This window comes from Nomascus leucogenys, chromosome 12 (genome assembly GCF_006542625.1).
Source record: "Nomascus leucogenys isolate Asia chromosome 12, Asia_NLE_v1, whole genome shotgun sequence".
Classification (NCBI taxonomy): Eukaryota; Metazoa; Chordata; class Mammalia; order Primates; family Hylobatidae; genus Nomascus; species Nomascus leucogenys.
Window position 1 is genome coordinate 56945130 of NC_044392.1, and position 25636 is coordinate 56970765.

The window sequence follows — 25636 nt, forward strand, 5'->3', positions numbered from 1 at the left end:
TAAGGATGGAGCTCTAATCTGACAGGCCTGTGGCCTTATAAGAAGAGGGAAAGATCTGTCTGTTTCTCTCTCTTTCTGCCTGCCATGTGGGATTATAGCATGAAGGCAGCCATCAGTAAGCCAGGAAGAGAGGAAGGGAGTACTCACTAGAACACAACCATGCAGGCCCCTTCATCTCAGACTTCCAGCCATCAGAACTGTGAGAAAATTAATTCCTGTTATTTCAGCAGTCCAGTCTATGGTACTTTGTTATGGCAGCCCAAGAAGACTGATACCAAGCTAAGTAGCCATTATTAGAAGTGAAAGCCTTGTTTTTAGATTGGATTGGAAAACTCAATATTGTTAATATGTTATCTTTTAAACTTTTATTTTAAGTTCAGGAGTACAAGTGCAGGTTTGTTACATAGGTAAACTTGTGTCTTGGGGGTTTGGTGTACAGATTATTTCATCACCCAGGTATTTAGTCTAGTATCCATTAGTTATTTTTCCTGATCCTCTTCCTCGTCCCACCCTCCACCCTTTGAAAGGCCCCACTGTGTGTGGTTCTCCTCAATGTGTCCATGTGTTTTTATCATTTAGTCCCCACTTATAAGTAAGAACATGCAGCATTTGGTTTTCTGTTCCTGTGTTAGTTGGCTAAGGATAATGGCCTCCAGCTCCATCCATGTTCCTGCAGAGGACATGATCTCTACTTTTTTTAATATTGATCTATTGACTTCTCACAATCGCAATGAAAATTTCAACATACATTTTTATATAAACTGACACAATGAATCTGAAATGTATAAGGCCATGCAAAGTACTTAGAATACTCAAAACAACTTTGAAAAAGAAAACACAACTAGAGGACTTATACTGCCTTTCGAAGCTTATTATACAGCTATAATAATTGAGAGTGTGGTGTGGACATTGACTTACAGGTCACTGAAAAGAAATAGGGAATCATGAAGTAGATCCACATATATATGGTCAAATATTTTCAATGAAGATTCAAAGCAGTTCAGTGGGGAAAAGATAGTCTTTTCAGCAAAGGGTGTTAGGTCTGCAACTAGATGTCCATGTGAGAGAGGACATGAACCTTGACTCTCACCTCATACCATTCACAAAAAAGATCAACTTAAAACCACCATAGACTTAAATGTAAAATCTAAAGCTATGAAACTTCTGAAAGAAAATATGGGGAAAATTTTCCAGGCCTTTAGGATAGGCCAAGATTTCTTAATAGTACACAAAATCACTTAATATAAGAGAAACTATTGATACATTTGATTTCATCAAAAGGTAAAGCCTCTGTTCTTCAAAAACACCGTTAAGAAAATGAAAAAGTAACCCATAAAGTGGGAGCAAATATTCACAGTACATATATCTGGCAAGGCTTTTATCCAGCTGTGTAAAACCTCTTATCTCAATAATAAGGAGACAACCTAATTTTTTTTCTTTTTTGTTTTCTGAGATGGAGTCTTGCTCTGCATCCAGGCTGGAGTGCAGTGGCGGGATCTCGGCTCACTGAAAACTCCACCTCCCGGGTTCAAACAATCCTCCTGCCTCAGCCTCTAGAGTAGCTGGGATTACAGGCGCCTGCAACCATGCCTGGCTAATGTTTGTATTGTTAGTAGAGACGGGGTTTCACCATATTGGCCAGGCTGGTCTTGAACTCCTGACCTCAAGTGATCCTCCTGCCTCAGCCTCCCAAACAGCTGGGATTACAGGCATGAGCCACTGTGCCTGGCCATGCTAATATTTTAAATGGCCACTTTATTTGAGTAGACATTTCACAAACAAAGATAACAAATGGGGCCAGGCGCGGTGGCTCGTGCCTGTAATCCCAGCACTTTGGGAGGCCGAGGCAGGCAGATCACGAGGTCAGGAGTTCAAGACCAGCCTGGCCAATGTGGTGAAACCCTGTCTCTACTAAAAACACAAAATTTAGCCTGGCTTGGTGGTGCGCACTTATAGTCCCAGCTACTCGGGAGGCTGAGGCAGGAGAATCACTTGAACCCAGGAGGCAGAGGTTTCAGTCAGCCAAGATCATGCCACTGACTCCAGCCTGGGCGACAGTGCAAGACTCCATCTCAAAAATAATAATAATAACAAATGGCTAATAAGCACATGAAAAGTTCAACATCATAGTCGTCAGAAAAAAAACCATAGTAAGATACCAGTTCACCCACTTGGATGACCAAACTAAAAAATACTGTTAATACTAGGCTTTGGTAAGTATGTTGAGAAACTCGAATTTTTTTACATTGCTAGTAACACTATAAAATGATAAATCTACCTTAGAGAACAGTTTGTCAAAGTTAAACGTATACTTACCACATGACCCAGCAATTCTACTCCTAGGTATTTACCCAAAAGACTTTACCAATAATCTACAAAAAGAGTTGTACAAAACATGCTGAGTATTAAAGCCAAGCATAAGAGTTTATATTATATAATTTCATTTAAATGATATAGAATAAGCCAAACCAATCCACAGTAACAAAACTGATCAGTGGTTTCCAAGAGCAAGGGGTACAGAGGGACATGAGAGAACTTCTTTTGGGGGAATCAAAATTTTCTGTATCTTGATTGGTGTATAGATTTGTCAGAATTCATTGAACTGAACAGCTAAAATGAGTGCATCTTATTGTTTATAAAGTATGCCTCACTAGGCTTGATTTACTATATATACGTATATATATTTAGTCTATATATATATTATATATATTTAGTCTATAGTCTGTCTACAAATATATAGAATATATATGGACTAAATATATACTATAAAAATATATAATGTTTAAATGAATAGGCTCGTAGGATGTTGTTATATGAACCAAAAGAAAGAAGGAAAGCCCATGGAATTGTGTGGTGTAGGGAACACTGCAGGTAGTTTAGTGCAGCTAAAAAATTGGTATGGGCCAGGCACGGTGGCTTATACCTGTAACCCCAGCACTTTGGGAGGCCATGGCAGGCAGATCGCTTGAGCTGAGGAGTTTGAGACCAGCCTGGGCTACATGGCAAAACCCTGTCTGTACTAAAATTACAAAAAGAGAAAAAAAAAATTAGCCAGGCATGGTGGCACTTGCCTGTAATCCCAGCTACTTGGTGGGGCTGAGGCAGGAGAATCCCTTGAGCCTGGGAGGTCGAGGCTGCAGTGAGCCAAGGTCACACCACTGCACTCCAGCCTGGGCAGCAGAGAAACAGAGAGAGACCCGTCTCAAAAAAAAAAAAAAAAAGTTATGGTATGAAATTTTCATCTGATCTTTGAATCATGTATTCACAATGCAACCAAGAAACAGCCTGCTCAGCATTTTATTCCGTAAACTAATAATTTGATTTGTTGATGTATCATGTTCCCTGTACTGTTAGTTTATTTGTTTCCTTTATCAACTGCTTTTCTTTAATCCCCCATAATTCTCCTCCAATCCATAACTTTTGGCTATTTCCTTTCAGATTTTCTTTTTCTCCTTTCAGATATTCTTTCTTTCCTTCCTTCCTTCTTTCCTTCCTTCCTTCCTCCCTCCCTCCCTCTTCTCCTCCTCCTTCTCTTTCTTTCTTTCTTTCTTTCTTTCTTTCTTTCTTTCTTTCTTTCTTTCTTTCTTTCTTTCTTTCTTTCCTTCCTTCCTTCCTTCCTTCCTTCCTTCCTTCCTTCCTTCCTCTCTTTCTCTCTCTTTCTTTTCTTTCTTTCTTGCCTTTCTTGCATTTCTTCTCTGTTTTTGTTTGTTTGTTTATTTGTTTTTTCTTTTTGGGACAGACTCCTCTATTGCCGAGGCTGGAGTGCAGTGGCATGATCTCGACTCACTACGACCTCCGCCTCCTGGGTTCAAGTGACTCTTGTGCCTCAGCCTCCCAGGTAGCTGGGACTACAGGTGCGCACCATCATGTCCAGCTAATCTTTTTGTACCACCATGCCTGGCTAGCTGTTTTGTATTTTTAGTAGAGACGGGGTTTTGCCATGTTGGCCAAGCTGGTCTTGAACTCCTGACCTCAGATAATCCACCTTCCTCAGCCTCCCAAAGTGCTGAGATTACAGGCATGAGCCACCATGCCCGGCCACTTCTCAGATTTTTTTCTAACCATTTCATTTCTCTCTAATTCTAGACTTGTGTTTCCAGCTATCTTCTAGATATCTTTGTGAATATCTTCAAAGTCTCAAGTTCAGCATATCTGAAACCAGACCTTTCCTTTTTGCTTCAAACCAGCCCTTTCATCTGACTTTCATAAACAATTTATTGAAACAAAACTCACATAACATAAGATGACTAGATAAATGAAATGTGGTACAAACATATGATGTAACATTACCATTTTTTCCAACTTGAGAAATATGTTTCATCTATATTTTTATATAGCGTTTTAAAAATTTTTGAAATTTGTAAAACACATTAAGTTTATCATCTTAACCATTTATAAGTATACAGTTCTGTAATGTATTTTCACATTGTTCAACAACCAATCTCCAGAACTTTTTCATCTTGCAAAACTGAAAATTCTATACCCATTAAACAGTAATTCGTTTCCCTCTCCCCCGCAGTTCCTGGCAACTCCCACTTTACCTTTTGTTTCTGAGTTTGACTACTCAAATGTATACCTCATACAGATAAATCATACAATATTGGTCTTTTTGTGGCTGGTTTATTTCATTTAGTATAATGTCCTCCAAGTTCATTCATATTGTAGCATGTGTCAGAATTTTCTTAATTTTTAAGGCTGAATAATGTTACATCATATGTTTGTACCACATTTCGTTTATCTAGTCATCTTATAATGGACATTTGGGCTGCTTCCATCTTTCAGCTATTGTGAATGATGCCGTTTTGGGCATGAGTGTACAAATATTCTTTGAGACCCTGCTTTTAATTCTTATGTATATATATGAGAAATGGAACTGCTGAATCATATGGTAATTCTATTTTTAATTTTCTGAGGGATCACTATGCTATTTTCCATAGCAGCTGCACCATTTTATATTCCTATCAACAGTATACAAGAGTTCTAGTTACTCCATATCCTCACCACACTTACTATTTTCTGGGAGCTATATATATAGCTATACACACACACACACACACACACGCACACACACACATATATATGTAGCAGCCATCCTAGTGGATATGAGGTGATATCACATTATGTTTTGATTTGCATTTCCCTAATTATTAGTAAGATTGGGCATCTGTTTCATATGTTTTTGGCCATTTGTATATGTTCTTTGGAGAAATGTCTATTCAAATCCTTTACCCATTTTTCAATCGAGTTGATGTTTAGTTTTGTTTTTGCTATTGATTTGTAGGAGTCCTTTATTTAAAATGTTTTATTTAATAATAATAATAATTGTTTCATCTAACAATAATTTATAATTAAATTATAGTTTAATATTATTAAATATTATTATTTAATTATTATTATTATTTGATATGAGGTATCTCTCTGTTGCTCAGGCTGGAGTGCAGTGGTGTTATCATAGCTTACTGCAGCCTTGACCACCTGGGCTCAAGCCATCCTTCTGCCTCAGCCTCCTGAGTAGCTGGGACTACAGGTACATGCCTCTATGCCTAGCTAATTTAAAAAAAAATTGGTTGGGGGATGATAGAGATGGGGCCTTCTTGTGTCGCCTAGGCTAGTCTTGAATTCCTGGGCTGAAACAATCCTCCTGCCTTGGCCTCCCAAGTGCTGGCATTAGTGGGGTGAGCCACCGTGCCTGGCCTTAAGAGTTCTTTGTATAATCTGGATGTTAACTGCTTGTCAGACATATGATTTGCAAATATTTTTCTCCTATTTTATAGGTTGACTTTTTAGTCTGTTGATTGGATCTCTTGATGGAGAGAAGTTTTAAATTTTGATGTAGTTCAAAAAACCTTTATTATTTTGTTGGACCTAAGTTCCTGGGGGTATCAAATATATCCACATAGAAATTTTAAATACAATCTTACTGAAAAGACAGGTTTGAAAAAAATCAGCTGTCTGCCATCAAGTTCTCTACAGGTCAATTCTCTTATTTTTTTGTCATAGTAGCTAATTTGGGGGATGTACTAGTGGTAGATTATTATTGTTTCCAGTTATTCATTTTTATTTTTTGTAAAAGCAGAGATTATCAAACTTTCTGTGAAAGGTTAGATAGTAAACATGTTAGACTTTGCAGGCAACACGTAGTCTCTATCGCCACTGCCATTGCTACTATCTCTTCCTTGTCTTCTTTTTCTCTTTCTTCCTCTCCTCTTTTTCCTCTTCCTTCTCCATTTTTCCTCTTCTTTTTTTAAAAAAAATTTGTTTACTCTTATGAAACGCAAAAACCATTCTTAGCCCGTGAGTGGAACAGAAAGAGTCCACAGGCCAGATTTGGCCTGGGAGCAGTAGTTTGCTGACCCCTGCTTGGATGGATTATATGTCCTCACCCATTGCCTTGTGACTTCTCCTGTGGGAGAGGCATCTCTTTCTATCCCACTGATGTTGGACTTGTCCATGTGATTTACTTTAGCCGGTGGAAGGTGAGTGGGCATGATGTACACCATGTCCAGGAAGAATCTTTAAGAGCCATTGCATGTTTGCTGTAGCTCTCTTGCTCTTTTTCCTTCTGGCATGAGAACAGAATGTTCAGATAGGGGCTATTTGTTCAACTTGGATCATGGAATGAAAAGATCTATAAAGCAGAATTATAGCCAATCTATAGGTACCAATATGTCATGTGAAAAAGGAAGAAACAATTCCTGTAAGCCACTTAAATTTGGGGGCTGTCTGTTACCCTGTATAGCCTAGCATAATCTGATGAATATATTGTTACAGGTAAACATACACACAAGCAAAATAAGCAATAGAATTTACATAGAGTTGACTTTTAAGTCAAGAACAACCTGACAGAAGCTACTTATTTAACTTTGGAAGTATTAGACTAAGAAAAAGTAGAGAGAACTCCAAATGTGTACAGACAGATGTTTATTGGCAAACAAGAGTACTGAGTGTAGGAAGACCAGTTGAAGAGAGTGAGCTTATATTGATACAGAGATTCCTTAATTAAAATCAGAACCCCAGAGTTCCTGTTAAGGGGGTTTGTCATGGGGATAGTAAGAATCTAATAAAAATAACTCAGCATAAATTGCTAGTTTCCAAGAGGAAGCAATAAATGAGAATTTCTGAGTCTAAATAGTCTTCCAAGTGTCCTAACTAAAACTTACAGGACCCAATTCCTAAGAAGATAACATTTACATGCAAAAAAGTAAAATCTTGGGGTGGAGCCAAGATGGCCAAATAGGAACAGCTCCGGTCTACATCTCCCAGCGTGACCGACACAGAAGACGGGTGATTTCTGCATTTCCATCTGAGGTACCGGGTTCATCTCACTAGGGAGTGCCAAACAGTGGGTGCAGGACAGTCAGTTTAGCGCTCCAAAGCAGGGCGAGGCATTGTCTCACTCGGGAAGCGCAAGGGGTCAGGGAGTTCCCTTTTCTAGTCAAAGAAAGGGGTGACAGATGGCACCTGTAAAATCGGGTCACTCCCACCCTAATACTGCGCTTTTCCAACGGGCTTGGAAAACGGCACACCAGGAGATTGTGTCCTGCACCACGCCCACGGAGTCTCACTGATTGCTAGCACAGCAGTCTGAGATCAAACTGCAAGGCGGCAGCCAAGCTGGGGGAGGGGCACCCACCATTGCCCAGGCTTGCTTAGGTAAACAAAGGAGCCAGGAAGCTCGAACTGGGTGGAGCCCACCACAGCCCAAGGAGGCCTGCCTGCCTCTGTAGGCTCCACCTCTGGGGGCAGGGCACAGACAAACAAAAAGTCAGCAGTAACCTCTGCAGACTTAAATGTCCCTGTCTGACAGCTTTGAAGAGAGTAGTGGTTCTCCCAGCACGCAGCTGGAGATCTGAGAATGGGCAGACTGCCTCCTAAAGTGGGTTCCTGACCCCCAAGCAGCCTAACATGGAGGCACCCCCCAGTAGGGACAGACTGACACCTCACTCAGCCGGGTACTCCATTGAGACAAAACTTCCAGAGGAACGATCAGACAGCTGAATTTGCAGTTCACGAAAATCCGCTGTTCTGCAGCCACCGCTGCTGTCACCCAGGCAAACAGGGTCTGGAGCGGACCTCTAGCAAACTCCAACAGACCTGCAGCTGAGGGTCCTGTCTGGTAGAAAGAAAACTAACAAACAGAAAGGACACCCACACCAAAAACCCATCTGTACATCACCATCATCAAAGACCAAAAGTAGAAAAAACTACAAAGATGGGGAGAAAACAGAGCAGAAAAACTGGAAACTCTAAAAAGCAGAGCGCCTCTCCTCCTCCAAAGGAACGCAGTTCCTCACCAGCAAAAGAACAAAGCTGGACAGAGAATGACTTTGACAAGTTGAGAGAAGAAGGCTTCAGATGATTAAACTACTCTGAGCTACAGGAGGAAATTCAAACCAATGGCAAAGAAGTTAAAAACTTTGAAAAAAAATTAGACGAATGTATAACTAAAATGACCAATGCAGAGAAGTGCTTAAAAGAGCTAATGGAGCTGAAAGCCAAGTTTCAAGAACTACGTGAAGAATACAGAAGCCTCAGTAGCCGATGCGATCAACTGGAAGAAAGGGTATCAGTGATGGAAGATGAAATGAATGAAATGAAGCGAGAAGGGAAGTTTAGAGAAAAAAGAATACAAAGAAACGAAAAAAGCCTCCAAGAAATATGAGGCTATGTGAAAAGACCAAACCTACGTCTGATTGGTGTACCTGAAAGTGATGGGGAGAATGGTACCAAGTTGGAAAACACTCTGCAGGATATTATCCAGGAGAACTTCCCCAGTCTAGCAAGGCAGGCCAACATTCAGATTCAGGAAATACAGAGAATGCCACAAAGATACACCTTGAGAAGAGCAACCCCAAGACACATAATTGTCAGATTCACCAAAGTTGAAATGAAGGAAAAAATGTTAAGGGTGGCCAGAGAGAAAGGTCGGGTTACCCACAAAGGGAAGCCCATCAGACTAACAGCGGATCTCTCGGCAGAAACTCTACAAGCCAGAAGAGAGTGGGGGCCGATATTCAACATTCTTAAAGAAAAGAATTTTCAACCCAGAATTTCATATCCAGCCAAACTAAGCTTCATAAGTGAAGGAGAAATAAAATACTTTACAGACAAGCAAATGCTGAGAGATTTTGTCACCACCAGGCCTGCCCTAAAAGAGCTCCAGAAGGAAGCACTAAACATGGAAAGGAACAACTGGTACCAGCCCCTGCAAAACCATGCCAAATTGTAAAGACCATCGAGGCTAGGAAGAAACTGCATCAACTAATGAGCAAAATAACCAGCTAACATCATAATGACAGTATCAAATTCACACATAACAATATTAACTTTAAATGTAAATGGGCCAAATGCTCCAATTAAAAGACACAGACTGGCAAATTGGATAAGGAGTCAAGACTCATCAGTGTGCTGTATTCAGGAAACCCATCTGACGTGCAGAGACACACATAGACTCAAAATAAAGGGATGGAGGAAGATCTACCAAGCAAATGGAATACAAAAAAAGGCAGGGATTGCAATCCTAGTCTCTGATAAAATAGACTTTAAACCAACAAAGATCAAAAGAGACAAAGAAGGCCATTACATAATGGTAAAGGGATCAATTCAACAAGAAGAGCTAACTATCCTAAATATATATGCACCCAATACAGGAGCACCCAGATTCATAAAGCAAGTCCTGAGTGACCTACAAAGAGACTTAGACTCCCACACAATAATAATGGGAGATTTTAACATCCCACTGTCAACATTAGACAGATCAACGAGACAGAAAGTCAACAAGGATACCCAGAAATTGAACTTAGCTCTGTACCAAGCAGACCTAATAGACATCTACAGAACTCTCCACCCCAAATCAACAGAATATACATTCTTTTCAGCACCACACCACACCTATTCCAAAATTGACCACATAGTTGGAAGTAAAGCTCTCCTCAGCAAATGTAAAAGAACAGAAATTATAACAAACTGTCTCTCAGACCACAGTGCAATCAAACTACAACTCAGGATTCAGAAACTCACTCAAAACTGCTCAACTACATGGAAACTGAACAACCTGCTCCTGAATGACTACTGGGTACATAACGAAATGAAGGCAGAAATAAAGATGTTCTTTGAAACCAATGAGAACAAAGACACAATGTACCAGAATGTCTGGGACACATTCAAAGCAGTGTGTAGAGGGAAATTTATAGCACTAAATGCCCACAAGAGAAATCAGGAAAGATCCAAAATTGACACCCTAACATCACAATTAAAAGAACTAGGAAAGCTAGAGCAAATACATTCAAAAGCTAGCAGACGGCAAGAAATAACTAAAATCAGAGCAGAACTGAAGGAAATAGAGACACAAAAAACCTTTGAAAAAATCAGTGAATCCAAGAGCTGGTTTTTTGAAAGATCAACAAAATTGATAGACTGCTAGCAAGACTAATAAAGAAGAAAAGAGAGAAGAATCAAATAGATGCAATAAAAAATGATAAAGGGGATATCACCACCAATCCCACAGAAATAACAATCTACCATCAGAGAAAACTACAAACACCTCTATGCAAACAAACTAGAAAATCTAGAAGAAATGGATAAATTTCTCAACAAATACACCCTCCCAAGACTAAACCAGGAAGAAGTTGAATCTCTGAATAGACCAACAACAGGCTCTGAAATTGTGGCAATAATCAATAGCTTACCAACCAAAAAGAGTCCAGGACCTGATGGATTCACAGCCGAATTCTACCAGAGATACAAGGAGGAACTGGTACCATTCCTTCTGAAACTATTCCAATCAATAGAAAAAGAGGGAATCTTCCCCAATACATTTTATGAGGCCAGCATCATCCTGATACCAAAGCCTGGCAGAGACACAACCAAAAAAGAGAATTTCGGACCAATATCCTTGATGAACATTGATGCAAAAATCCTCAATAAAATACTGGCAAACCGAATCCAGCAGCACATCAAAAAGCTTATCCACCACGATCAAGTGGGCTTCATCCCTGGGATGCAAGGCTGGTTCAACATATGAAAATCAATAGACGTAATCCAGCATATAAACAGAACCAAAGACAAAAACCACATGATTATGTCAATAGATGCAGAAAAGGCCTTTGACAAAATTCAACAACCCTTCATGCTAAAAACTCTCAATAAATTAGGTATTGATGGGACGTATCTCAAAATAATAAGAGCTATCTATGACAAACCCACAGCCAATATCATACTGAATGGGCAAAAACTGGAAGCATTCCCTTTGAAAACTGGCACAAGACAGGGATGCCCTCTCTCACCACTCCTATTCAACATAGTGTTGGAAGTTCTGGCCAGGGCAATCAGGCAGGAGAAGGAAATAAAGGATGAAGCTACTAATGACTTTCTTCACAGAATTGGAAAAAACTACTTTAAAGTTCATATGGAACCAAAAATGAGCCTGCATCACCAAGTCAATCCTAACCCAAAAGAACAAAGCTGGAGGCATCACACTACCTGACTTCAAACTATACTACAAGCCTACAGTAACCAAAATATCATGGTACTGGTACCAAAACAGAGACACCCATCAATGGAACAGAACATAGCCCTCCGAAATAATGCCGCATATCTACAACTATCTGATCTTTGACAAACCTGACAAAAACAAGCAGTGGGATAAGGATTCCCTATTTAATAAATGGTGCTGGGAAAACTGGCTAGCCATATGTAGAAAGCTGAAACTGGATCCCTTCCTTACACCTTATACAAAAATTAATTCAAGATGGATTAAAGACTTACATGTTAGACCTAAAACCATAAAAACCCTAGAAGAAAACCTAGGCAATACCATTCAGGACATAGGTATGGGCAAGGACTTCATGTCTAAAACACCAAAAGCAATGGCAACAAAAGCCAAAATTGACAAATGGGATCTAATTAAACTAAAGAGCTTCTGCACAGCAAAAGAAACTACCATCAAAGTGAACAGGCAACATACAAAATGTGAGAAAATTTTTGCAACCTACTCATCTGACAAAGGGCTAATATCCAGAATCTACAATGAACTCAAATTTACAAGAAAAATACAAACAACCCCATCAAAAAGCGGGCAAAGGACATGAACAGACACTTCTCAAAAGAAGACATTTATGCAGCCAAAAAAACATATGAAAAAATTCTCATCATCACTGGCCATCAGAGAAATGCAAATCAAAACCACAATGAGATACTATCTCACACCAGTTAGAATGGCCATCATTAAAAAGTCAGGAAACAACAGGTGCTGGAGAGGATGTGAAGAAATAGGAACACTTTTACACTGTTGGTGGGACTGTAAACTAGTTCAACCATTGTGGAAGTCAGTGTGGGGATTCCTCAGGGATCTAGAACTAAAAATACCATTTGACCCAGCCATCCCATTACTGGGTATATACCCAAAGGACTATAAATCATGCTGCTATAAAGACACATGCACACGTATGTTTATTGCGGCACTATTCACAATTGCAAAGACTTGGAACCAATCCAAATGTCCAACAAGGATAGACTGGATTAAGAAAATGTGGCACATATACACCATGGAATGCTATGCAGCCATAAAAAATGATGAGTTCATGTCCTTTGTAGGGACATGGATGAAACTGGAAACCATCATTCTCAGCAAACTATTGCAAGGACAAAAAACCAAACACCGCATGTTCTCACTCATAGGTGGGAACTGAACAATGAGAGCACATGGACACAGGAAGGGGAACATCACACTCTGGGGACTGTTGTGGGGTGGGGGGATGGGGGAGGGATAGCATTAGGAGATATACCTAATGCTAAATGACGAGTTAATGGGTGCAGCACACCAACATGGCACGTGGATATATATGTAACAAACCTGCACATTGTGCACATGTACCCTAAAACTTAAAGTATAATAATAATAAAACAATAAAAAATAAAAATAAATAAAATAAATAAAAAAATTAAAGAAAAAGTAAGATCTTAAGGGACACAGAGATTTGATCCAGGATTTACTGAGCCAGCTAATTGCTTGAATCAATTGATTGATACCTAGCAGCTATATCTTTCAGAATCATGCTGTCTTTCCTGCACTCTTTCTGTTAATTAAATATTTTTGAAATTAAAAAAATATTAAAAATTAGCCCATCTCAAATCTTTAAAAATACAGCGAGGGCTGGCTGCGGTGGCTTACGCCTTTAATCCCAGCACTTTGGGAGGCTGAGGCAGGTGGATCATTTCAGGTCAGGAGTTCAAGACCAGCCTGGCCAATATGGTGAAACCCCATCTCTACTAAAAATACAAAAATTAGCCGGGTGGTAGTTGCATGCATCTGTAATCCCAGCTATTTGGGAGGGTGAGGCAGGAGAATGCTTGAGCCTGGGAAGGTGGAGGTTGCAGAATGAGCCACTACACTCCAGCCTGGGCAACAGAGTGAGACCTTGTCTCAAAAAATAAAAAAAATTACAGCTAGATACCATCTCATGTCAGTCTGAATGGCTATTGTTAAAATGTCAAAAAATAACAGATGCTGGCCAGGTTATGGAGTAAAGGGAACACTTATACACTGTTGATGGAAGTATAAATTAGTTCAACCATTGTGGAAAGTAGTGTGGCAATTCCTCAAAGAGCTAAAAACAGGACTACCATTCGACCCAGTAATCCCATTACTGAGTATATACCCAAAGGAATGTAAATCGTTCTACCATAAAGATACATGCACACATATGTTCATTGCAACACTATTCACAGTAGCAAAGATGGAGTCAACCTAAATGCCCATCAATAGCAGATTGAATAAAGAAAATGTACATATACCACATTTTACCATGGATTACTGTGCAGCCATAAAAATAAAAAGTAAGATCATTTTCTTTGCAGGAACATGGATGGAGCTGGAGGCCATTATCCTTAGCAAACTAACACAGGAACGGAAAAACAAATGCCACATATTCTCACTTATAAGTGGGAGTTAAATGATGAGAACACATGGACACATAGAGGGGAACAACAGACACTGGGGCCTACTTAAGGGTGTAGAATGGGAGGAGGGAGAAGGGCAGAAAAATAACTAATAGGTACTAGGCTTAGTACCTGGGTGATAAAATAATCTGTACACCAAACCCCCGTGACATGAGTTTGCCTCTATAACAAACTTGCACATGTACCCCTGAACCTAAAATAAAGTTTTAAAAAAATAGCAAAATTCAGAAAATGGTAAAACATTCATATTCCCAACACCAAAAATGAATATTAATATTTTGTCATATTTATTTCAACTTTTTTATATTAAAAACATTATTGATGAAGCTGAGAGTTCCTTCAATTCTTTCCCTTCCTATTCCCTTTACCCCTCCTGATTGCATCTCTTTCCTCTATTCCCAGGCAACCAAAATCTTGGATTTGGTGTCAATCTAGCCCATTTTTTATACTTGTTTTCATGTGTAATTCGATGAACAGTATATAATATTTTTGTTTGTATAGTTTAAAATTTTTTTCATAGTTGGTATACTAGTACAGTACTTTTCTGCAGTTTTGTTTTTTTCACACACTGGTATGTTTTTGTTATCTATTCATGTTTATTCATTTAAATCTAGCTCACTTATTTGTATACAGTATGCAACTATATACATATGCCACATTTAGATATTTCTCTATAAATGTCTAATGTTTACTTTTATACATGCATTCATTAAGTATTTATTGAGTACTTACCATGCCCTAGGTACTATAGCATGATATATTAGTGAATATATCAGAGAAAAATCTTTGCTACCATGCTACTTATGTTCTATTAGAGTAATATAAAATAAACAATAAATAAATAAGCCAAACATAAAGTATATTAGAAGGTGATGAGTGATATGGAAAAAGATTAAGGAGAACTGGGAGTGGGATTGAGGGGAACAGACTCAATCAGTGTAGTTTGGGTAAGCCCCCTTGGTAAGATGATATTAGAGCAAAGACAAGGTGAGGGACTTAGTCAGTCAATGTCTAGGGAAGACAATTCCTATCAGAAAAGCCAGTGCAAGCCCTTAATGTAAGAGTGTATTTGGTGTTTTCTGGGAACACCAGAAGGCCAGCATGGCTGGAGAAGAGGGACAAAGGGGATAGGAGTAGGACTTGAATCACAGAGGTTACAGAGTTGAAACAGAGGAGATGACTGTGCCTCATCTTATAGGCTGTTATAAGGACTCTGGCTTTTACACTGAAGAAATGAAAAGTACATGAAAGATTTTGAGCAGAGGAGTGATGTGATCTATGTTGTAAAGGGGTCACTTTGGCTGGTATGGTAAGAATAGACTGTAGGGAGCTAGACTGGAAGCAGGGAGACCAGTTAGGAAGTTATCACAGTGTTCTGGGTGAGGGTTGATGGTGTCTCACACTGGAGTGCTAGCAGTAGATGTGGTGAAAAGTGGTGAGACTTTGAATATATTTTGAAGGTAGAGGCAACAAGATTTGCCAATGGATTAGATACAGAGTGTGAGAGAGTACGAGGAGTGAAGAATGATGCCAAGGTTTTTGCCTAAGCAACTGCAGAGTTAGAGTTATCATCCAAGAGATGAGACAGCTGTGAATAGAGCAGATTTGGGATGGAGGATCATGAGTTACGTTTTGGATGTGTTGAGCTTGAGAACCTGTTAGATATCCAGATAGAGGGGCTGAATAGGTAGCTGGATATATGACTCTGGAGGTCATCAGCAAGGTCTGACTGGAGTTATAAATTCAAAAGGCATCAGCTATATATATTTTACTTAAAGCAGTGAGATGAGATGATATTGCAAAGGGAGTGGGTATAAAAAACAATAGAAGAAACAAAGACTGAAACCTGGGCGTCAGCAATTAAGAAGTCAGGTTAAAGGGGAGGAACTAGCAAAAGGAGACTGAAAAGAGAAACTATTGAAATATGGAGAAAACATACCAAAATATAGTATCTAGGGGATCCAAGAAGAAAATGTATCAAGGTAGAGGAGGTAATTAGTTGTGGCAAGTGCTGCTGAATATGTCAAGTAAGATGATTACTTCACCTTAACCATTAGCATTGATGACAGTGATGAGTAGTTTTAGTAGAATGGTGGAGGTGAAACCTATTGGAATGGGTTTAAGTGAGAATTGGGTTGGAGGATGTGGTCTCATCAAACGTAGTGGCAGTTCTGATATCTTTACCTTTCTTCAATGATGGGAACCCATTCTCCCCCTTACCATGTTGAAAGGAACTAGAGTTGGCCTTGATTTGGGGGCTACCTACTCCTGTGTGGAGTGATTTTTTTTTCCATTCTATTTTCTAATTCTCTCTTCAGCTATATACACTCTAATATTTATCGCATCTATTGAGTTTTCTGTTTCGTGACTCCAACTTTTATATTCACATTTTCAATTTTTAATGTAAGCTTTATATTAGGTATAACAAATATAAAGAACAGTACAAAATCCAAAGTGTATACAGATCAATCCATTTTTATAAAGTGAACACACCTATGTAACTAGTACCCAGAATGCCCCTCATTCTTCTTATCACTCCTACCCCTTACTCTCAAGATAACCTGTTTATACAGATTATATAAATGGGATTATGCAGTATGTACTCCTTTCATTCAGTATGTGTCTGTCTTCTTTTATATTATGTTTGTGAGATTGATTCATGTTGATGCGTGTAATTGTTCATTCATTGTCATTGCTGTAGTATTCCATTATATGAATATACCACAATTTATCTGTTTTACTTTATGTGGACATTTGGATTTTTCAGAATTTGGGGCTGTTACAATATGTTCTTCCACATATATTTTATGGAACATATGCCCACATTTCTCGTGGATATATACCTAAAAATGGAATACTTACATCATAGGATATGTGAATGTTGAGCATTAGTGGATACTGTCAGTTTTCCAAAGTTGGTGTTAACAATTTACATTCCTACAGCAGTGTGTGAGAGTAAATGTTCCATTTACTCAACATCCTTGCCATCCTTGATACTGTTGGGTTCCTCACTTTAATCGTTCTGATGAATCTGTATTGGTATCATATTGTGGCTTTAATTTGCATTTAATGCATGTAATTTGCATTTTCTGATGATTTCTGAAGCTGAATATTTTCTGATATATTAATTTGTCATTTGGAGATCTTATTTTGTGTGAATTATTTATATTTTTGGCTAATTTTATAGGTTTTTCTACTTATTTGTTATAAATTCATAGGAGTCTTTTACATATTCTGTGTACCAGTATATTCTGTGTAGGTATTGCAGATATCTCCTCCCAGTCTGTGGCTTGCTTGTTCACCCTTTAAATGGTGAATTTTAATAAGGAAAAGTTCTTCATTTTAATGTAGTTTAATCTACCAAGATTTTTTGCTTTATGTTTAGTGCTTTTTTGGATCCTATTAAAGTCCTTGCTGACCAAAGGAAATTTAAAATGCAGTCAACTGATTTAATTTTTTCTGCAAATCTTTTAAATATCCATTATTACTTAGGCAGAATATTTTAGGCCACTGTAAAGAATATCAGTTTCCCCAAGAGTATAATTTATGTATCACTTGTCTTCTTTCATTCACAAAAATATCCACAAAATATCAATTCAAGTATCATATAACTCAATTCCATAAGACCTTTTATTCCTTCTTATCAAACCCGAAATTCTCTTCGTATATTTCTCACCTCATTTATTTCTAATCACCCTGTCTTCTATTTTTAGAGATAACAGAGCCTGTTAGATACGGGTTCCTCTAAAACTTTCTGTCCTCCACTCTGAACTCACAAGGTATGTCCTCATCTGTCTTTACGTCCCCTGTCTCCTCTTTCAGTGGAAGATATGGAAGATATTTTATTGTCCATTATTTTACCTCTGTCGGGTATCATTCCTTTTCCTCCTTCAGGAATACTGTTCTTTGAATTATCCCCTTTCCTGAATCTTTAGTGGCTCCCCCTCTGCTCGGTACATCGACAGTATGTTATCCCACTTTAGAAAACAAAACAAAATGCTTATTTTCTAACTCCTATCAGTTATCCCATCTTAATACTTCCTTGAAAAACAAATCACTTACACATGTGATTAACGTGCATAATACTAAATATACCCCACACAATTCATGCATATAAAACTAGTGAAATCTAAATAAGGTGGAGGGATTGCATCAAATTCAGAATTTTCTTGTTGAAACAGGAAAGCTTCCCTTGTCCCCCTCGCAGGATGTGTGACTGGGAGAGTGGCTCGCAGTGCCTCGCTGCTCAGACCTCTAGAAGAGCGTACGGATGGGCAGGCTGTGGGGCTCTGACCCCATGGCAGTGTCTAGGGGTGAATGTTTATTGCTGAAGCCCCAGTGGGCGTGTATTACAGGGTACTCTTTTAGTTTAGCCATCTGTAAAGGGCTTGTGTTAGCTCAATTAGACCCCTGACTTATTGCAAGGACAGAGGGCTTTCTGTATCCCTGAGTTCCTTGGTGTACCGGAAGAACTGGATCACACGTGGGCTTGGAGAATGAGTGCAGCGTTTTATCGAGTAGCCCTCAGCAGATGGGGGAGCCAGAAGGGAGATGGTTTTCCCCTGGCGTTGGGCCGCTTGGTGGCCCAAGTTCTCCTCCGACTGCCCCAGACAAACCCCATGTCATTCCGCCCGTCAGTGGCCCGTTGGTGTGCCGCCCGTGTTTCATGTGTTCCTCCGCTGATGTGCTCCCCTCGACGTCCAGCTGCCTGTGTGTCTGCCTGCTAAGGTCTCAGGATTTTTTTTTATTTTATTTTATTTTTTACTTTTTATATTTTTGGGACAGAGTCTCACTCTGTTGCCCACGCTGGAGTGCAGTGGCTTGGTCTCCGTGATATCGGCTCACTGCAGCCTTTGCCTCCCGGATTCAAGAGATTCCCACGCCTCAGCCTCCCGAGTAGCTGGGATTACAGGCACCCGCCATCATGCCCGGCTAATATTTGTATTTTCAGTAGAGACGGGGTTTCGCTATGTTGGCCAGGCTGATCTTGAACTCCTGATGTCAGGTGATCCGCCCACCGCAGCCTCCCAAAGTGCTGAGATTACAGGCGTAAGCCACCGCGCCTGGCCAGGTCTTGGGGTTTTTATAGGCACAGGTTGAGGGTGTGGCCGACCAGGGTGATCTTGGAAAATGCAACATTTGGGCAGGAAAACAAAAATGTTTCTCCTCATCTAGGTCCATGGGCACATGTCCGGGGGTGGAGCCCTTGCCATAGACCATGCCTTGCCCCTCTTTGGTATCATTTAAAGGGACCACACCCTTCCTTTCCCCTCTTCTGTATCATTGTGATATTAAGCTGTAGTTATGCATGATGTTGCCATTGAGGGAAACTGGGTTAAGGGCATATGGGATCACTCTGTATTATTTCTTACAACTGTATGTGAATGTACAATTATCTTAAAAGTTGAAACAGAAGTATTTCTAAAAATTATAATAAAAGCCACCATTTATTGAGTGGTTACTATATGCTAGGTTCTGTTTACATACTGTCAGGTGAATATTACTGTTAACCTCATTTTATAGAGGAGAAAACTGAGACACAAAGAGATTAAATCACTTACACAGAGTCACTCAGCGACTAAGTGGCAGAACTTGCATTCAGATCCAGGCAACCTCACTCCAAAGACAGGGCTCTTAACTACTTTGCAGTGCTTATTGCGTATCTGCCTTTATATCCTGCCTTCTAGTCTCATTCGTCAGCCCACTGCAATTTACCTTTCATCCCAATCACTCCCCTGAAACTGCTTTTGCCTCAATCACCAAGTCTGTTGCCAAACCTAATGGTCCCGTTCTTTTTACAGCCTTTGCTATTGCCCACACGTTCAACAAATATTTCCTCAGACATACAATGTCTTAGGACATACAATGTACCAAGTTACATTCTACAGCTGTGAAAAAGATAGGCAAAACTGCTGCAACTGAAGAATGCACCTTTTAGGATTAGAAGTCTGAAATCTTCAGTTCTTTCTTTGCTACTCATCACCGCTGACTTGTTTATGGATGGTCAATAGGCCACTTTATTGTCCATGCCTTTGTTTTTCTGTGGCTCATCAGGTTATATAGCTAGTTTGTTTGTGGTTTCACAGCATAAATGATAAAATATATTTAGATACCATTTTTCCTTTTTCTCCCAAGTGGAAATCTGAACCTTTCCAAGCAATTGTCATGAATATGAATGAAGTAAGACAACCAAATCCTGAAGTATCCTACCCTTCTTATATAATTATTAAAAATGAATTGTGAAAAATTAATTGCCATTGACCTTTTACCTACTTTTTCTGTATGAGGATAATTTGAATTAATTTTATGCTCACTATTTTGGAAACACCAGGAAGATCTCTGCAGAATATTAAGTAAGTTTCATTCCATATGTCCAAATAAAAAGCTACTCCAAGGAAAATACTCAGCTTCGTGGAGACATAGTGGTAGCTTTTTGCATATCACCAAAGCTAAGCATTTGGATCAGAGTTAAAGAGGCGTCATCTTGTCTCCTTCCACATATCCATGGTTATTATCTGTGTTTTCATTCCTTTCTCCCAATTCAGTAAAGAAGAAAAAAAAAAATTCTCTGCTACTTCTTCATGCCAGAAAAACAGCTCTTGTTTTATTACTTCTAATGGGAATGTATTTTCCTTGGTGATTGGAAGCAACTCTAGTCCTCTTGCCTACATCCAGGGTTAGTTTCTGTTTTTGTCTGATAGCTATTTGTTTACAGCAGCAGTTAGCAATTTGCATGGACAGTGTGTCAGTGTCACTGCCCTCAATGAAACCCAAATGCCTCTTGGAAGAAAGATGACAGATTCAGCCCAGGACTTGCAAAACTTTAAAAGTGATTCCTTGTCAAACACGTGAAAAACAACTCTTCCCTCTCTATAACTTGAGGAAAAAAATGAGAAACTATCTTACAACAGATGGCGATTCCTTGTTAGTAAAACAGGCCTGGGCTGATTCAGCTCCACTCCTTTATGTTCTTTTTGCAAAACCCACAAAGAACACATTTGGGGCCACTTTTCAGAGTTGGCAACAGTCTCTGCTTTTTAAAGAAATCATGTGGACGAAAAAAAAAAAGCCACAGTTGATGAAGGGCTTGTAATCCCCAGAGTACAGAAACGGGATGCATAGGCCTTAAATTCTAGGTCATCAGGTTTGGTAGCTTGATTAAATTTGGTTGAAACAAAAACAAATTTGGAGCTGGGCACAGTGGCTCATGCCTGTTACCCCAGCACTTTGGGAGGCTGAGGTGGGTGGATCATGAGGTCAGGAGTTCAAGACAAGCCTGGTCAAGATGGTGAAACCCCGTCTCTCCTAAAAAGACAAAAAAAAAAAAAAATTAGCCAGATGTGGTGACGGGTGCCTGTAATCCCAGCTACTCAGGAGGCTGAGGCAGAGAATTGCTTGAACTCGGGAGGCAGAGGTTGCTGTGAGCCAAGATCACACCACTGCACTGCAGCCTGGGCGACAGAGTGAGACTCTGTCTCAAAAAAAAAAAAAAAATTGGGGAAAGTTTATATTTTCTTGCTGATTAGACTTCTTCTTAAGAAAAAAAAAAGAAAAGGAGGAAGAGAAAGATGAAAAAGAGGAGGGAGAGGAGGAAGTAGAAACTATAAAAATACCTTTTGGGGTGATGGAATGATAAGGTGATCTCCAACTTTCAAGTTACCCTAGATCTAAAGAATTCAATCTTTAATGTTAAGTCCAGTACCTTTTTCCACCACTTATATGTAAAGTACTATAGCTGCTTTGATGTATTAGAAGTTATTTAGAGAGGCTTGGAACCAGTGTGTGAGTATGATAGAGAGAGTGTGTGTGTGTGCCTTCTTAATAAGCTTGGCTTTTTACAGATAGAACAGATGCCTCAGGACATCATGAAAATTTCTCATTGAAGATGTTGAAGCAGAATCTGGCTGGGTATTGTGGAGTAGACTTAAACACTAGATTAATAACCAAATCAGTTAGCTTGTATGATATTTTTCTTCACCTAAGAGTCTATGCTTCATGAATCAGAACTAAGCCCCCTTCACCTGTTCTTATAATAACCTTGATTTGGGGTATTTTCAAACATTTAGGGTAATACTTACTATTTAGTTCTTCTTATATGCAAGAAAACACTGGCCACCTTTACTAATGTTCTACTTTATTTCTTTAGGTGTCTGAACACACACAATTAAGTTGGATCCTTTCCTGCATGGTCAGACTACCTCGATTACAACATTTACATCAGTGGAAGGTAAATGCCAGTAATCTGATTAATAAACAGACAAGAAGCTATTTTTCCCTTCCTGTTTATTTTTGTGTTAGGCTCTGGGAATCCTGAGTTTACTCTCCTCCCTGGTCTGCTACTCACTAATGGTTGGAACATCATCTTTAACGTCCCTGCTTCAGGGTATTAAAAGGAAAATAAAAGGATTTTCCAAGATTCCTCCTGACTTAAAAATTATGTTAATTGTTTTTATCTGTGTACAGTTGAATCAGAGTTACCTTTGGATACACTTGGTAATGACTTTGAACAACCACATTATAGTTAATAAACAATCACAGATTCTAGATTACTAGACTCTGAGGTTGCCTCCCATTTCCACTGGAATTAACTGGCAGTAAGGAAAGAATGTTTCATTGTGGAGAGAAGAGACAACATATTTTATTTAACATTTAAACAAGTCGAGTCCAGGCAACAGTTCAAACCCACAGAATAATTAGGGCTATACTTTTTCTAAGATGTTCAACCAAGAAAGATAAATTGGATAATTCATAGTACTTTACTTCCATTTATTTTTGCAATTGGATAACCCCAGGGTAGGTAGCCCCCAACTACGTCAACACTAATTTCAATTTCAAGCTTCTTTTGAGGTATTTTCAGGGCCATTGGTTTCCTCAAAAGCTGATCTTTAGAATCCTTCACACATGCTACAGAAAGAAACAAATAAAGCTTTAAAGTGACAGTGCCTAAATGCTATGGTCTGAATGTGTCCCCTCAAAATTTATATGTTGAAACCTAACTCCCAAGATGATGGTATTAGGAGGTAGGGCCTTTGTGAGGTGATTAGATCTTGAGGGTGGGACCCTCATGAGTGAGATTAGTGCTCTTGTTAAAGAGGCCCTAGAGAGACCGCTTGCTCCTGCCATCATCTGTGGACAGAGCTAGAAGTCACTGTCCATGAACAAGGTTCCTCACCAGACACTGACTTTGCCTTAATCTTGGACTTCCCAGCCTCCAGAACTATGAGAAATACATTTCTGTTGTTTATAAGCCACCTAGTTGGGTATTTTGTTATAGCAGCCTGAGTGGAGTGAGACACTTAATACATAAGACGGTACTAGTAGTGCTGCAGATTCATCACTTGCCACAAATTAGAAACAAAGTTTCATAATGTTATCTGCCATATTTTGGTTTTAGGCAATACTTTCCCATTATACCATAGTATTCTATCATTAAATGTAATGTTGAAATCCTTTTTATAAGAACTGAATATTAATCTAATAGGAACTATTCCCACTTTAAAACAGCGTCTAAAGATCTCCTGCTAGCACATTACTAGTGCATGTACTGATATTCTGGAAAAGCCTTTCCATTAGTATTTAATTGCTTGTTTATAGGAAAAACATGAATTTCAAATCCCAGTCTTATCCTCAGGTATGTCACTGTCTTCTGTGGTCATTCCTTCATTAATACTAATTAAATGCTAGTGATATCTTCTGTGAGTCTTATGTCATAATAGGTGCTAGAGATATAGCAGTCAATAAGAAGTAGCCCCCTTCATGAGACTTATAGTCTGTTTGGGAAAAGACAATTAAACAAGTAATAAGAAAGTGTAAGAAGTGCTCTGAGTGCAGGATTCCAGTGCTATAGGAGGATCTGATAAGGGCATCTAGCCTGGTTTCCACTGGGACAGCAAAAGGTGGAATAGTGGCACAGAAGGGTGGGTTGAGGGTTGCTGAGGTCAGGGTTATTTAGAGGATTAATGAGTAACATATATGTAAAACATCTGGAGCACATAATAGGCACTCAATAAATATTAATGCTCTCCACATTTTCCCTCTCCCTTGTAATTTCAAGGTCCATTATGCTAATATGAAAAGACTATAAATTGAATGTGATGGCAACTTTTAAAAATTGGGTTCTTTTCCAATTTGCACGTTTCCAAATTAAACTTTCATTATCTTTACCTGGTGATAATTGTGAGCTAGCCTTTATCATGAGCTTTAGGGGATGTAGTGAAGAAATTGTATGTTCAAACATTCAAATTTCCTTTGAATGGCCTAGAGCATTGGTTGCTATAAGCCAGAAACCACTTGAAGTATATGCAGAAAAGTTAAGTTTGTAACTAAATTATGAAACACCAATATTAACATGGCTAAGGAGAGAAGCAGTTGTATTTTCAGACTGAGCCTTAAAAAGTATGTCTGCACATTGGTAGGGGTACCCCAAGTTTGTAAGCTTATGAGCTTGGTCCTTGGAATAAAACAAGTTTATAAATTCAGTTGCCCAGTTCATTTGGAAATAATCAGACTTCAGGGAAATGATTCAGATTAACTAAATGAGTAAGATTTGTCTACACACCAAAGTATCCATTTATTTTACAAGAGATGCTATACCTTAGGCCTTGAAACTGCACAGAATATTCCCATCTAATAAGTAGCTCTACTCAGAGAACCAAACGACATGTCAGCAATGTGCAGCCACAACAAGGGAGTTAGCATCATTAGGATCATGTTTAGTGAGTACACAGTAGTAGTTTATAATCAGCATCTATTGCCCCCCAGTTATTAAATGTTTCTAAGATCATCTCAGGTGTTTCCATCAACTTCTCCATTAAGGAACTGTTTTGGTCTATACAACCTGTACTGTTCATTGGGTCACTTGACCCTCACTGCTTCAGCATGCTTAATCACCTAAGGATCAAGACAGGTCATTAGGATTGGTTAGATGAATATTTCTCTCACTTACTTTTATTTTTTAAATGCCATGACTTTTTTGTTTTTTGTTATTTAAATGTGATTTTAAGGGAACATTCCAGTTTTCTCAGTAGCATGCTGTGAGACTTTTTGGGAAATCTCCACGTATAAACAATAGGGCTTTTGATATTAACTCATGTTAATTTGTAGAGATTTAATTTGTGACCTTTCTGTGAAATCTGGAATTTATCCGATTTGGAACCAATAAATGCCTGTATCCTTACTTTAATAAAATAAATAAGAAATAGTAGCAGTGCAGGATCCCTTAAAGGGGCAGTGATGAAATGCACTCACCTTATTCCTGCCTCAGCCTGGAGCATGAAGACAAGCCAGCCAGAAGATGGCTAGAGTTGCTAAAGAGGAACCGACGTATAATGTTATTACAGGTGGCTTCAGATTACAATTTGCTTGTTTTAAAATTTTCTTAATTTAGCAGTATAATTAGGTTCAAGTCAGATTTCAGATTTCTTCCCCTCCTCTCTTTTCACCTCTCACAGGCAAAGACTGCCAAGCAGAAGCACGATGGCACGGTGGGCCTGCTCACGTACCCAGTACTCCAGGCGGCCGACATTCTGTTGTACAAGTGAGAGTTCACCCCGGTCTTATACATACTCATGGTGACAAGAGAGTGTTTTAACCTATTCAATATAGACTTGGTTCATGGGCAAGGGGAAGTGCAGAAAGGGTCAGACATCTGAATCAGTTTATATCTATTCCCCAGAAA

General features: G+C 39.1%; 1 protein-coding gene across 1 annotated transcript in view; it reads left to right on the forward strand.

Annotated features, from left to right (window-relative positions):
* The window catches only part of WARS2 (tryptophanyl tRNA synthetase 2, mitochondrial), a 117748-nt gene that overhangs the window by 81282 nt on the left and 10830 nt on the right, over window positions 1–25636 (forward strand). Inside the window, exons 3-4 of the mRNA XM_030824765.1 lie at window positions 22106–22186; window positions 25410–25495. Of these exons, the coding sequence (XP_030680625.1) occupies window positions 22106–22186; window positions 25410–25495 (167 nt within the window). The remainder of the gene's footprint in view (window positions 1–22105; window positions 22187–25409; window positions 25496–25636) is intronic.